Genomic DNA, 15,554 nt, shown 5'->3' with positions numbered 1-15,554 from the left:
CTGAGAGTTCCTGTTCCCTAACCAGAAGCTGCTGCCTTCTTATGGATACAGAGCACTCTTCTATTCTTGGACTGTCCAACTCTGAACTTTTTCTGAATCCTCAGCTTTTCTATCCAAAAACACTCAGATACTTTTAAGTAGTTTTCTGTATACTATGTTTTATTGGCACTAACTTCATGACTTCCAAAATGTGCTTCTGCACCCAGATAGCTTGAATATGGTTCCCTATCAATGATCTAGGGTACATCATAAATAACACTTTGCTACCTCTGTAAATACAATGTTGCTTATTTTTCAAAACAATTTTTTACTAATTACTCCCTTATCTCTTAGAGGTGGGCAGAATAGGCATGCCCTATAATAGGCATTAGCCTCCTTTTACAGGTGAGGAAAAATTAGATCAGAGGTGTTAAGTACTGTTGCCTAGCACTCAAGTGTCCCGTTTAGGGCTCTCTACAAGCCCGTTGCTCCTCCTTTCTTGTGACCTTTATTACCTCCTCCTCTGACTCTCATCAACACCGCTGAAAATACTTCTAATTCTTCTGGAAATGAAACTCGGTTGGATGATACTGTGCATGTACACAAGCCATATGCTGACTTTCATGTAGTGGGAAGCTCTGGATGGTACCCTAATAACTAAAGCTAGAAATATTAGAAATGAAAGTGAAGTATATTTCTTCACATTCTGACAAAAAATTTCTTTATCCCTTCTGCATTTTAAAACCTCAAGTATTATTCCATTGATTTATCGAACATTCCACATTGGCATATCTCTCATACCTGGAAAATCTCTTAGCCTACACTCGTTCCCTGCCCAATTTAAGCAAAGAGCCAGGGTGGACTTAGTGCTTTTTTTCTGTCTAGAGCTTATGTTTTGTGTGAGCTGCAATATATGGGAGCAGGGACCAAGCATAGTAATTGATGGGTAGATGGAGAGGGCATGTCCAGATGAGGCCCTACTAGCAGTGGGTGTTTTCATGGGCATCTGTGATAGTAGCAAGAAAACAAGCACACTGAAGAGATAGAAGGAGGAAACCCCCTGCTCCCACTGCATCTGAAGCAGTACAGGACAGGGTATATGAATACCAGGAGTCACAGTAGATTTGCAGACAGTTTAGCTGAGTGTCTTCCAGACTTGGCTTTTCTTAAGTACTAGATAATTGGCCCTTGGAGACCAAGGATTATGGAATAATCCTAAATGTAGTCATTCACGTTGTGAAAGGTTCTGAAGAAATAGCCATTTAAAAAAATACCCTTTTCTCCTTTTGTTGTTGCCAATATAGGTTCAAGTTTGAGTTTGTGTCCTTGATAATGGTACTCAGATATTTGCTGGTTCTTAATTTTTATGACTGGGATGTATGACTGCGGACTGACAAAAACTGTGCTATCAGCCTTTCATTATCAAAACTAGTCTCTTCTTTTTCTGACAGATGAAAAAGCATCTATAATGAATGTAGAAGGATCATTCATGAAGGTATTAAAAGCCCGGAAGAAGAGTACCAGTACTGAGCTGACAATTGAGCCAGAGAAGGCATCCTCAGACAAAAATGGCATCGGTCTGTCAGCCTTTATGAATGAGCAGTTAGACTTTAATGATGAAAGTGATGTTATCAGTGCGCTGAATTACATATTACCTTATTTCTCAGAGGGAAATGTAGAAGATGTAGAATCAACATTACTACCATTCATTAAAACTCTGTTTTCAAATGTTCAAGATGGAGACAAGCCTGTGGGTTACTTGAAAAACAACACAAAGAGCCCTTCTCTTGAACCTGGACCCAACAATTCAACTTACAAAAATAAACTGAGGAAACTCTCTTTCCTGGAAAATTTGTTAGATGCAGAAATTCAAGAAAAAATTGATGAGGTAAAAAAGAAAGAAAAAACTGCCATGCTTATACCTCCCGGGATTTTAGGTCCCAAATTTAAGAAATTGGAAACTGCCCAAGGACAGGAAAAGACCCTTCCCAAGGCTAAGAATTTACGGAAGAGGTGGTTTAGAAAAAACAGTGTTCTCAAGGGCCCCAAGGACCTACAGAAAAGGCACTACAAGGAAGTGGACGTTCAGAGCACCCAAGGGAAACAGAGTGCCCAGTCATTTGTGAAGAACATGGCCAAAGAAAGAAGGCTCAGTGGACCATCCCCAAGGGAGCTGGAGGAGCTTCACATGGCCCAGAGGCCCAGGAAATTAGTGGGAAACTCCGTCCACACAGAGTCTTCATTCATAAAGGAGCACAAGGCAGCAGCCTCTTCTTTCCCGAAGCAAAACATAATGGGCAAGCCTTCTGCCTCCACTGCTCCAAAATCCCTACCTAAGGTGAAAAACAAATCAGAAGACTCAACCTACCCCATTGTTGTTTTAGAAGATGCGAATGCTAGAGTTAGGGAAATGGAGGCTTCCAGACCAGTCTCGCATTCTGGAAAAAAGTATATTTTCCATAAAATTCGCTCACGTATAGTCCAAAGAACACCCAAGACCAAAAAAAGTAAAAAGTTCAGAAAGAAAAACTCACTCTCGAATAGATTGATGCCTGCACAGAGGCCTCCATTGCCTGCCGTCAGGAGCCTCATCGATTCCCCTTCACAGGAGGCTATTTCATCTTCAGAAAAACGAATTCAGGAAAATCCTTTTCCAGAATTATTTACTCTTTCAGAACCTTCTAAAGAAAACACTACTGTAGAAAACACTACTGCACAGAATGCTTCTGAAGAAATTATTTCTCCAGGAAGCACTACTGTATCAGAACAAACTCCCCCTGAATTCACAAACCGTAGGAATCTTTCCAATACATATTCTACTACCACCAGAGACAACTTTGTGCCGACTGTTAAACAAACCAATGAAACACAATGGGAATACCACAACTTGGTCACTGACTTGCCCCCAAAGCCCACAGGCTTCAGTGTTGCAAAGCTCTCATCTGCAGGTGATCTATTTGAAATTCAGCTAAACCAGCAGCTACGGTCCCTCATCCCGAATAATGACGTGAGAAGGCTCATTTCTCATGTTATCCGGACTTTGAAAATGGACTGCTCTGAGACCAATGTGCAACTGGCCTGTGCCAAGCTTATCTCCAGAACAGGCCTCCTGATGAAGCTTCTCAGCGAGCAGCAGGAAGTAAAGGTGTCCAAGGCAGAGTGGGATACAGACCAATGGAAGACTGAGAACTATATCAATGAGAGCACAGAAGCCCAGAGTGAACAGAAAGAGCAGAAGTCAAGTGAGGTGAGGATAACTCCTGAAAGATGGGGTCTGAACTTTTAGTCAGTTTAGGACATGCAATTAAAGCACCCACGCACAAGGACCAGGGCCTCCCAGTCTGGGTCTTGTCTTAGCCATTAATGTTGGCTGAGACAGTGATCTGCCACTTTGCTCATTTAGAGAATGGTGCCACTCTTCCCAGGTAGATGAGAAGAGGACTTAACATACAAGATAAATATATTATTGAAGAAAGGGCTAATGATAAAATTATATAACACATTAGATTTGGTATATTTCTTAAGAACCTATACGCCACTCCACTGAAAGAATGAGGTTTTAGAGTAGCTTAAGAATAGTTAGCTTTCATCCTTTTCTTTGATTTCTAAAAAATTGTTCTTTGTTTTTTGTTTTTTGTTTTTTTAGCCAACAAAAGAAGTTCCAGGTTATGGCTATAACAACAAACTCATCTTGGCAATATCTGTGACTGTAGTAGTAATGATTTTGATTATAGTTTTCTGTCTCATTGAGGTAAGAACAACCATTAATTCAGATTTCCAGAAAATCTTTTGTCTTTATAATAGATTCAGAATTTACAAACTTAAAATCAAAGCCACTTTCTCACTTACTGATACTTGGTATTTCTCTTCTGTCTGACAGACTGACATGTACTTCATTCTTTTATTGCAAAGTATATTCTGGGGATTTTTATTTTATTTTATTTTTTTAAAGAGAAGCAATTCTTTTTTTTTTTTTAAGATTTTATTTATTCACGAGAGACACAGAGAGGCTGAGACACAGGCAGAGGGAGAAGCAGGCTCCATGCAAGGAGCCTGATGTGGGACTTGATCCTGGGTCCCCAGGATCACACAATAGGCTACAGGCAGTGCTAAACCGCTACGCCACTGGGGCTGCCCTATTCTGGGGATTTTTAAAGGAACTTTCCATTGCCAGGTGATTTATGGATTATAAACAAGGCAACAAGCCATTAGACTGTTTTGGGACGTTAGGTTTAAGAAGGCCAAGTTAACATGATAGTAACATTTCCTCAACTCAAATTCTGTGGTTAGATGTACTCACCAGCCACTTTCAGACTACCACTGATTTCTTTCCTTGGTTGAAATGATGAGAGATAGTATCCACCCTCATGGAGCTATATCAGTCATCCTGGAAAAAAGGACATGGCTTAAAGATAAAAATATCATCTTGTTGATTAATTAGATTTACTCAGCAGCTTTTTCCACACACTGAATTATGTGAATAGTTTTGGTTAAAATACTGTAGCTAAAATCCTGCATCAGGCTACTCCAAAGCATGTCATGTTTATAGTCACCTGTGCTGGAGGTTGCCTGTTTACCTTTTCTTCAGTTCCATAATGACTTGGCACTGGTTTATACCAAGCATAGGAAGAAGAATTTTCCATATCCAATTTCATGCCCACAACCCTGGGAGGACAATATTACCATCCCTCTTTCATACATAAAAGGGGATCAGCTTAAGGCTCCAGTGGCAAAACCCAAAGCAGAACCCAGTTTTACTTAACTGCAAATCCTGTGCTCTTATTCCACTGTTCTGTCTCCTTAAAGATGAAAACACTGGCCAGCATTTGAAACACTGAAATTCAGTGGAAGCCACTGAAAGGATTAATATATTTAATATGAAAAGAGTTTTATCAGTCACCAGAAGATGACCAACAATCCAAGGGTGAAGGGGGCGAGACTACAAGAAATGGGAGATGTTTTGAGTCTGTCACCATATATGCGAGTTCTTTCCTTGTGGCCTATGGGATGTGGGTCTTGTTAGCGAGGCCTTTGTTGCCTTTATACTGTCTTCGTCTATACTTATATTTGTTATAATTTATATTTTTCAACCTGTATAGATCTGTTTTGTTTTTAGGTATGGTTGAGGTAGGGGATCTAACATTTTCCCCCTAAAGAAATACCCAGTTACTTTAAAATCTTTTATTGAATGGTTCATTCTTTCTTAACAGATCTAAAATACTATTTTTTTGTAAGATTTTATTTATTCATGAGACACACACACACAGAGACAGAGACATAGGCAGAGAGAAAAGCAGGCTCGTCTCAGGGAGCCCAATGTGAGACTTGATCCCCAGACCCGGGTTCACCCTATGAGTCAAAGGCAGATGCTCTACCACTCAGCCACCCAGGCGTCTCTAAAACACTTTTCTTATCTGGATTCTTATCAGTCCAGTTTCCTTTCCCATATCACACTATATACTTAATTCCAATTGCTTTATAATAACCTATTTTGATGTCTGGTAGAGTTACACTCATGCTCTTTGATCTCCTTTTTCATACATTTCATAGCTAGACTTGCATATCCCTTTACCAAATGTCAGCTGGCCAGTTTTTATTTAAAAAAAAGAAAAACTATCTTGGGATTTGAATAGGATTGCATTGAGTTTGAGGAGAATTGACATCTTTGCAATATTCTAGGAACATGGTATCATCATGTATTCATTTCTTAAAGTCCTTCAGAAGAGTTTTAATGTTTTCATCTCAAAGGTCTTCCCCATTCTTTGCTGTAAGTTTATTCCTAGGTACTTTATGTCTTTTATTGATATTTTTTAATCTTTTTTTAAGATTTTATTTATTTATTCATGAGACACACACAGAGAGAGGCAGGGACTCAGGCAGAGGGAGAAGCAGACTCCATGCAGGGAGCCTGATGTGGGAGTCGATCCCGGGACTCCAGGATCACACCCTAGGCGGAAGGCAGGCACTAAACCATAGAGCCACCGAGGTATCCTTCCTTTTATTGATATTATAAATGGAACCATTCTTCCATTTGTTAATTAGTTATTTGTGGAACGTAAAAAAGCTATTGCATTTTGCATGTTGAGCTCTTGATTTTGTATTTAGCCATCTTACTGAATTCTCAGAGCACTTCCAGTAAAATTTATTTTTCTATTTTTTTAAAGATTTTATTTATTCATGAGAGACACAGAGAGAGAAGCAGAGACACAGGCAGAGGGAGAAGCAGGGTCCATTCAGGGACCCTGATGTGGGACTTGATCCCAGGACCCTGGGATCATGCACTTAGCCAGAGGCAGGCGCTCAACTGCTGAGATACCCAGGCATCCCACTACAGCAAAATTTAAGTTGACTCTCTTGGGCCTTTTAGGGAGAAGCAGGGTCCATTCAGGGACCCTGATGTGGGACTTGATCCCAGGACCCTGGGATCATGCACTTAGCCAGAGGCAGGCGCTCAACTGCTGAGATACCCAGGCATCCCACTACAGTAAAATTTAAGTTGACTCTCTTGGGCCTTTTAGGTTGTCCATAATTTCATATGCCAATATGTTTTGTTTCTTACTTTCCAATACTTAATTTTTCCTATTGCATTGAGATGCCTGGCATCTTTAAAAGAAGTGTTTTCCTATTGCATTGATTAGGACCTCTTCAACGTGATGAATAGTAACAGGAATAATAGGCATTGAACTCTTGTCCTTGACTTTAAAACAATGTTGCTATTTAGGTTTCTGGTAGATACTTTTCTTTTCTTACTTCTAAGAATTTTTATTAGGAATTACCTGTTGGATGTCATCTAAAACAGTCAATAAAATGTATTGCCAGCTGCACACAAGTTCCCAAGTTGGGACTATGGAAGAGTCAAAGGACTACTAAAAAATAGAATTCCTGCTCTCCAAAAAGGCTGAATAAGACTTAAAATACAAAGGAATGAATACAGATTTGGAGGCATGGTTATTGAGATGGGTACCTGTGATATGTTTTCTTCCAAAACAGATTTATTCTCATAGAGCAGCACCAGTGGAAGATGAAGAAGGAGGCTCAAGGTAAATTGGCAATTATTAAAGCAGAATTTCAGAACTAGATTTTAGAACTCCTATTTCACTCCCCTTGTTTTACACCCAGGAAACTACCAAAGGCAGAAAGAATATTGATTTGGTCTAATGCTTTGCCTGGATCCAGCAAAATTAGCTTCCCAGACAAATCTGAGTTAGAATGGAACTGACACAGAGCATCTACTGTCACTACTCCTTTAAAGAAAAAGGGTGGAGAGGGGTTGGGTGCACCTGTTCCTGCTGGTAGTGACCATCAGGCCTGGCTACAGAGTCTTGGGCTAAGAGGCCTAGTCTTCAAGGCTGATGGAAGGCAGAAAAATAGGACTCCTTCCTGTAAAGTGGCAGGAAAACTTCCCTCCTCCTCCTAGTTTTTGATCCACCACTCTCCATTCCCTTTGTCCAGACTCCATAGACTGTTAACTGGGAGAGGCCTTAGGTAATAGTTTGTCTCTTCCTTTTATAATAAGGAAATGGAGAAGAAAGGGAAGGTAAATTGCCCCATGGGCATACTGCTACTGAGTGTCAGAAGATGGTTCCTTTCCAGAGGGGCACTTCTCCTCTGATTATACTGTTCTTGGGCTGCGAGCTACATTTTATGTCACAACTCCGTACATACATACTGTCAAGACATAAGCAGGTTTTTAAAAATATTTTTTAATTTATTCATGAGAGACGCAGAGAGAGAAGCAGAGAGATAGAGGGATAAGCAGGCTCCTCTCATGGAGCCTAATGTGGAGTCCATCCCCAGACCAGGACCACACACGCCCTGAGCCAAAGGCATTACTAAACTGCTGAGCCACCTGGGCGAGCCAACATAAGCAGTTTCTAAGACAAACTTACTATACATTCTGATTCTTTCTATATTGTTTATATTCAAAAATAATATTTTGTGTTTTAGTGCTGGCTGTGACCTTCCTCACTCACTCATTAGCCACTGCCTGCAATGAGAAAGTCAGTGAGTTAGGTAACTTTGTTGGTTGGACTCGTGCATTTATTTGGTGTGAATCAACTTGTAGGATACAGCAGCTAGGAAAATAGAAACACCTCTCTCTCCTCCTCCCCAGCAAATGATGCCTATGAGACAAAGTCCAAAGGGGACCAAAGTAAACTGCTTCTGGAGAGAGTAAGGTGCTTCTGTGTTATAGTTGCACAGTCTGTTCACTGCACGAGGGCACTTGGCCATAGGCCCAGGTGAGCAGGATGAAAATCTTGCTTATACTCAATGCCAAGCCACATACAAAGGCCTCCCCAGAGAAATTGTGGGGCCATTATGGACAGACATGGGAAAATTCTGGAAGTGTAGCATGCGTGGGATTATTTTCAGGATCCGAGGTCTGTAGTGATTTTGCTTCCTGTGATTATGGACTGAGATGTCCTAATAGGACCAGAGATACACATTGTGAGAGGCATGGGAAATGGCGTGAATCACTAATTGTCTGCATATGTGTTTCCTCCAAGGCTCTTCTTTAATTCTCTGCTGTATAAGAGATGTTCAATCCAACGGGAGAATCAGGTAAATCTGAGGAAGATAAAGTCCCATGGCTGGAGAGAGCAGGGGAAATGCAGAATTAACAATGTCCTTTCTGTTTTCTAGGGCTTTTTCTGGAGAAGGCGGCCACTTTGGCTTCGGGACATGTACAGACCTCTCAATGCCACACGGAAGAAAAACATGGCACAGAAGCTACACGACAGGGATTCTTCTGATGAGGATGAGATTTTCAACAAGGAACCAGGGTACCTGATTGGGGACAATTTATACTTCTTTTCTAAAATGAGTTAATTATGAAAAGTTTAATTGTTCCTTTACAGAGTTAAAGGCATTCTTCTTTTTTGCAGAGAGAAAGGTGGTGCCCCAGTAGAGAAGCCTCGGGCTGCAGATTCAGCTGCTGAAGACCTGGGTGAGGAGAGCGACAGTGAACTCCGCACCGTCATCGTCCTCAAGTGACTTTGTCCTGCCTCAGGCTGTCTATAAAGTTTATTTTTATTTTTATTAAAAAATTTTTTATTGTGTTCAATTTGCCAACATATAGAATAACACCCAGTGCTCATCCCATAAAGTGCCCCCGTCAGTGCCTGTGACCCAGTCACCCCTACACCCCGCCCAGCTCCCCTTCTACCACCCCTAGTTCGTTTCCTAGAGTTAGGAGTCTTTTATGTTCTGTCTCCCTTTCTGATATTTCCTACTCATTTTTTTCTCCTTTCCCGTTTATTCCCTTTCATTATTTTTTGTATTCCCCAAATGAATGAGACCATATAATGTTTGTCCTTCTCCGATTGACTTATTTCACTCAGCATAATACCCTCCAGTTCCATCCACGTCGAAGCAAATGGTGGGTATTTGTCGTTTCTAATGGCTGAGTAATATTCCATTGTATACATAGACCACATCTTCTTTATCCATTCATCTTTCGATGGACACCAAGGCTCCTTCCACACTTTGGCTATTGTGGACATTGCTGCTAGAAACATCGGGGTGCAGGTGTCTTGGCGTTTCATTGCATCTGTATCTTTGGGGTAAATCCCCAGCAGTGCAATTGCTGGGTCGTAGGGCAGATCTATTTTTAACTCTTTGAGGATCCTCCACACAGTTTTCCAGAGTGGCTGCACTAGTTCACATTCCCACCATAAAGTTTATTTTCTGATAATGGCTTCTCAGCATTGCTTGTAAAATACTTATTTTTCTCATATTAAAAATGTATAAATTAATAACCAATTCTAGCCATGTGGTAAGGAATTAAAATGGAAATAAACATGTATATACAGGTAACAGGGGACATTGGTGAGAGGAACAGACCTGAATCTAGAATCCCTCGTGGGAGACTGTACTTCCACAAGAGGCAGTGCCCGCAAGGAAGGATGAATAGGAGTATCTTCCCCTCGTTTCCCCAATAAACCAGTGTCTGAAAACTGGAAAACATATCTATTAAATCAATTGGCAGTTTATTCTGGTGCTCTCCCCCCTGGTTCACCAAATACAAGTTATTCACAACATGCTTGACCTGCCCATAGAAGATCATCTGTTTCTGGCCCCTCTTGTAAGATTTTTAGCATTACCAGAATATTTGGATCACTGAGCCTAGCTCCACAGTAGGGCTAAGGCCTCTTTTTCTTCCCAAGCACTCAAACTCATACACAAAATATATGCCCTGTCTTGGCATAGGGGGTTCTTCATTGTTACAAGCTATAGATAATTCACATTGGGGTATTTTGTTCCTTTTCTTTAAAAAAAAATAATAATCCCAACCCTTGGATAGCTAGCAGGGAGGGGCTGGAGGGCTAGGGTAAAGAAAAATGTGTGAGGGTGGTAATTACCCAAGACTGCCCTCCTCACTCCTTTATTTCAGAAAATATATTGGTGGTGCCACTTACCCATTCTCATGGACCACCCTACTAGCCTCTCCTGACTCCATTGAGGGTCAGATGTGTGCTACCAGGCTCTTTCCCAATGCCGCCCCACCACCAAACTACTACTGCCTTCCTCAACCAACACAGATAATGAAGCACAGGGATAATGAAGCACAATCTGTGGAAAGAAGCACAACTCCCTCCACTTCTGGGATGCCAGGGTGGCTCAGATGGTTAAGCATCCATCCCTTGGTATCAGCTCCAGTCATAATGTCTTACAAGGAATGGATGCTCACCACTGTGGGGCTAGCAGTGGTGAATGTCAGGTTACTTTATTTTTTATTTATTTTTATTTTTTTTTTCAGGTTACTTTACCACAGCTGCTTTCCATACATTCAAAGCTGCTGCTGCCACTCAAAAGTCAGTACATTTTGGGAACCCACTGCTGAAGTCACTGCAGCACTCCATGGTCCCAAGCCTGTGACTGGCAACATGGAGTCCCAACATGTAGCCTGCGCATCTGCTACTGCAGAGGAGGAAAGAATGGTTTCCACCTCCTTTTCACCCCCTAGATTTTATGGCAGAACTCTGCTGTCAAGGGAATCTGTGAAATGTGGTTTGTGGGCTTCTAGCACCTGCAAAGAAAGGGATAGAAGTGGGTAGCTAGAGCCAACCAATACTATCTAACAAATGGGTGGGTGTTAAAGTCTTTCTAAAAGGAAGGTGTTGTCTACATGGAGTAGTAACATGGTGGAGAGCTAGCTAAGTCAGAACACAAAAGGTGTCATTTTAGCTGGGCAGCAGGTTAAGGTACCAGATATTGGATACCAATCACATGCAGTCATCCCCAGAGGTGACTGGAGAAGCACTTGGAGTTGATTCTTAGTTTGGCCTCCAGAATGTTCTCACTGGAATGAAAGCTGGATGGACTAATGGCAGTGAGGTATCTGAGAAAACATAGCCCCATTCAAAAGGGCTGCCAGAGGAAACGGTGTCCATAGGGAAATAGAGTTTCTAAAAATGTGGCTTTGTGGGGATCCCTGGGTGGCTCAGTGGTTTGAGCGCCTGCCTTCGGCCCAGGGCGTGATCCTGGAGTCCTGGGATCGAGTCCCACATCGGGCTTCCTGCATGAAGCCCTGCTTCTCCCTCTGCCTGTGCTCTGCCTCTCTCTCTCTCTCACACATGAATAAATAAATAAAATCTTTTTTAAAAAAAATATGGCCTTTGGACCTCTAAACTCAAACATCCTTGGGATGCTTATTTAAAAGACTGATCTTCGGATCCCTGGGTGGTGCAGCGGTTTTATCGCCTGACTTTGGCCCAGGGCACGATCCTGGAGACCTGGGATAGAATCCCACGTCGGGCTCCCGGTGCATGGAGCCTGCTTCTCCCTCTGCCTGTGTCTCTGCCTCTCTCTCTCTCTCTCTCTGTGTGACTATCATAAATAAATAAAATTTTAAAAAAAATAATAAAAGGCTGATCCTGAAAAATAAGCAAATTAATTTTAAAAGCTGATCCTGAACATCTCCCCTGTCAAAAACAAACCAAACCAGGCATACTTAAAGTGGTCCAGACAGATTTCCAAAGTAATAGAATATTGCAGTGGCACAGGGAAAAGAGTTCATCATGAACAGAACTCAACTGGGATAAGTACAGAGGTGACTGAGTATTGCACAGGGAGATTGAGGGACTAGGGAAGGGAATGAGTAGGGGCTCCATAGTCAGAAGCCAAAGATTACAAAAGGCAGGAAGGGGGTTAGCCCATATGAAACCATCTGGATTTTGCTAACTGGCACTTACCAAAGCTAGACTCCTACTCTCTCACAGAAACTGGGAAACAGGGGCCTTATCTTCAGGTGGTGGCTGGAATAAGCAACAAATTCTTTAGACAGCCTTGAGTTTCACGGGCAGGCACTTTAAGGGAGACTGGGGTCTTACTAGGGCAGTGGTCATGAGCTGCTGAAAACTACGTTAGTGTTTGTTCAAGTCTTCACAAGCCAAATAAGGTTGAATCAAGAAGAGGGCTCAGAGGAGCCTGGCTAGAGTTTAGAGAAAGAATCTGTTACCATTCAGATGCCCACCCCTCCTGAGCTGATTTCCAAAACAGAGGGACCATTCTAACAAGACTGTTTATGCTCACCAAACTACTGGCGTAGTTAGTGCAAAGAGAACCAGGAGGTGGAGCAGAGGTTCCCTGGCTTCTTCAGGACCAGAGGTCAGCAGGGATTTGAGGGTGTGAGAGGCGGGCAAGACAGACTGAAGATGACCAAAAGGCACCGACTGAGATTCTCACCCTTGGCGTCTCAAAGAGTCACACTGGCTGGCTGCTGCCACTATGGAAATCAGGGCCTCTCAGTCCTGGGAAGCGCCAGGCATGACCAGCTCTGGCCCCTGAGGTCCTAGTCAGGGTGAGATGTTGTTGAGACCTGGGCGACAGTGGTGGGGCACCCCCTGGGGGTGTGGGAGGAGGCACACCCATTCAAGAAGAGGAAAGGTCCTGAGGTCTGAAGCAGAAGCAGGAATGGTGCTTCAAGGTGAGCCTTAATGTGTTCCAGTGTAGCACTGGAGAGGGGTCTGGCGCCACACTGTGGAGTGTTTCAGCTTACAGGGCCAAGGGAAATGAGACTTCAACCGGTGAACAATACAAAGGCTTCATGTAGAGAGGGCTACACCCTACAATGGTGGAGCAGTAAAATAGGAGGAGCCTGGCTCCCTGACACATGAACCACCAAACTAGCCCTGGATTACAGTACTTAACCAGATCATTATATGAGAGATCAGTAAGCTTCTTTTTTATTTAACCCCACTGCTGTGTTGGGTCTCTACTACAGTGGCTGAACCTATAGCCTAATAAAGGTTAACCAATAACGTTATAACCAATAACGGTATTGGTTATCTTTCGCCACAACAATGCTAACTAATAAACCATCCCCAAACTCAGTGAACTGGAATACCCGGTTCTCACAGGATGGCTGGTCCAGCTGTACTTGAATGCTCTGCTTGGCTGGGTCAGCACTGCTTCTCCGTGCTAGTCTGCAGATCAGCAGGGCTAGCTAGCTCTTTTCCACCTGGGTGGGCTCTGGGGCCCAGGCTGAAGAGGCAGCGGCAACCCGAGGGAAGCATATGAGGCCAACCAGAAACTTCATTGGGCCTCTCCAAGCCTAGACACAGAACTGTCATACTTTCATTTCTGCCTAGTCCATGGGTCCAAGTAAGTCACATGGCCAATCCCCGAGCCAGGGGACAGGAAAGTACACTCTGCCCACAGAGAGACACAGCAAGAGTGTGGGTGCAGGGAGGGCCAATAATCCTGTCTACTCAGGATGTGACTGAGTCCTGTTTAGAGACTACACACCAAGGCCCCGCTCTCTAGGTGTCCCTGTAAATGCAACAGAGTGAAAGATGCACCCATCAATGTGAAGGGCAACCAACGAGTTATCTTTAGGTCAGGAACCCTGACGAGGCAAGAATCCCATCTTCCTCTCCCCAATGCCTAGTAGCGGACCCCTGCCCACGTGATGCCTCAGGGATTCTTACTGGATGAATTTTAGACCATTTCTTCATTCTCCACATATGATTTCCTTATGAAATACAGACTGAGACCTCCTAAAGGTCAACACATAGTACTATGAGTGTTGCCCCATAGCCTGCATAGGGACTGTGCAATTAGGAGCAGGAATTTGTACCTAGATCCTGTCTACACCAAAAACTGTATCCACTGCCTCCTACAGGGACCTCCAGAAGTAAGGGCTTCTACAAGTTAAACATCAAAACAGGGTAGTGAGGGGAGCCTGGGTGGCTCAGTTGGTTGAGCGATCTTACCTTAGGTCATGATCTCAGGGCCTGGGATCAGCCTGTGTGGAGCTCTGCACTGAGTGGGGAGTTTCCTTGAGGATTTTCTCTGTCCCTCTACCCCTCCCCTGACATTCTCTCTCAAAATACATAAATAAATAAATGAATGAATGGATCTTAAACAACAGGGTAGTGAAATTTCTTTCTCTATAGGTCTTTTGAAACTGGAAAGATTCTGATTGCCTGAAATATCTTCAGAGGGAGGCTGTCAAAAGGCACGACTCTAGTGGGGGATCTGCATGGACTTGGGACAATTTGAAGAACAGTGAAATTGACCATCAGAGCTCCCATGGCTCCACAAGGTCCCTGGCCCCCTCATCATCTGTTTTGCTAGATCTCAGGGCAAAAGCAGAACTGGCCCAAGATGCTCTACCTTAATGCTGCCTTTCCCTGCAGACTTCTCACTGCAAAGGAGAACCACTTGAAGAGAGCCAGGATAAATCCTAAAGAATGCCACCATCACCACTGAATTCCAGACATGGGCATGTGGGTGGAAAAATATTTTAGGGCAGTGACTCATGGTAAGTTGCTTCCTCCAGTCCCTAAATGGTACTATTCAATGTCAAGCTACCTCAGGCTCTGGCTGATAAAAGCAGAGGGAGAGGGAACCTAGTGTCGTGAGCTGTGCTGGTCAGGATACATATACATATACATATACACATACACATACACATACACATACATATACATATACATATACACATATACATACGTAAATATATACATACATATACGTTTTGTATAACTTGCCCAAATTTATGAAGACCATATGTATCAGTCACTGCTCTGTACGCTCCAAGTGAAAGAAATCCAACTAAAATATGTTTGAACCAAAAATGTCATACAGTGAATTAGCTTATATAACCAGGAAGCCTAAGTACTTAAAGCTGCCTGCATCTAGGGTTCAAACAAGTCATCTTCTCCCCATCTATCCCTCAACTGTGCTTTCCTTTGGCTTCAGGCTCTGAAGGACGCAGACTCCAAGACTGCAAACATGGTCATTCATCATTCTAACTCTACACCAAAGTAGAGAAAGCCCATCCTCAAAAGTCATCTTTTTGGGTTGCTTGGAGCTGTATCTTGGAGGCGAACAATAGTTACATAATCACAATTCTGTAAACACTATCAATTATCAGGAAAGAGTGGCATAACTAAACCCCAAGAACGGACAGGGGTGTTAAAGAACTAACTCCTTGCCTGTGATAATAGGAAGTCCACAGACAGTGTCTAAAATGGATAAATCCAAAGCTAGAATTACCAAGATAGGTGGGGAGATAAGCACCAGAAGATTCAGCTAGAAGTAAGCATGCCCAGAGAGCTGGCTCAGGA

At 42.8% G+C, this 15,554-nt stretch overlaps 1 protein-coding gene across 1 annotated transcript in view; it reads left to right on the top strand.

Moving 5' to 3' along the window:
• Positions 1-9,014, top strand: part of LOC119868911 (leucine-rich repeat-containing protein 37A2-like) — a 39,483-nt gene extending 30,469 nt beyond the window's left edge. The window contains exons 7-12 of the mRNA XM_038589374.1: positions 1,431-3,226; positions 3,626-3,730; positions 6,970-7,019; positions 8,487-8,541; positions 8,623-8,762; positions 8,865-9,014. Of these exons, the coding sequence (XP_038445302.1) occupies positions 1,431-3,226; positions 3,626-3,730; positions 6,970-7,019; positions 8,487-8,541; positions 8,623-8,762; positions 8,865-8,973 (2,255 nt within the window). The 3' untranslated portion in view covers positions 8,974-9,014. The remainder of the gene's footprint in view (positions 1-1,430; positions 3,227-3,625; positions 3,731-6,969; positions 7,020-8,486; positions 8,542-8,622; positions 8,763-8,864) is intronic.
• Positions 9,015-15,554: the final 6,540 nt, after the last annotated feature.

The sequence above is a fragment of the Canis lupus genome, unplaced genomic scaffold, assembly GCF_011100685.1.
Source record: "Canis lupus familiaris isolate Mischka breed German Shepherd unplaced genomic scaffold, alternate assembly UU_Cfam_GSD_1.0 chrUn_S1928H2127, whole genome shotgun sequence".
NCBI classification, from domain to species: Eukaryota; Metazoa; Chordata; class Mammalia; order Carnivora; family Canidae; genus Canis; species Canis lupus.
The sequence above is the reverse complement of the archived record's forward strand: the minus strand, read 5'-3'. Positions and strand labels throughout refer to the sequence as shown.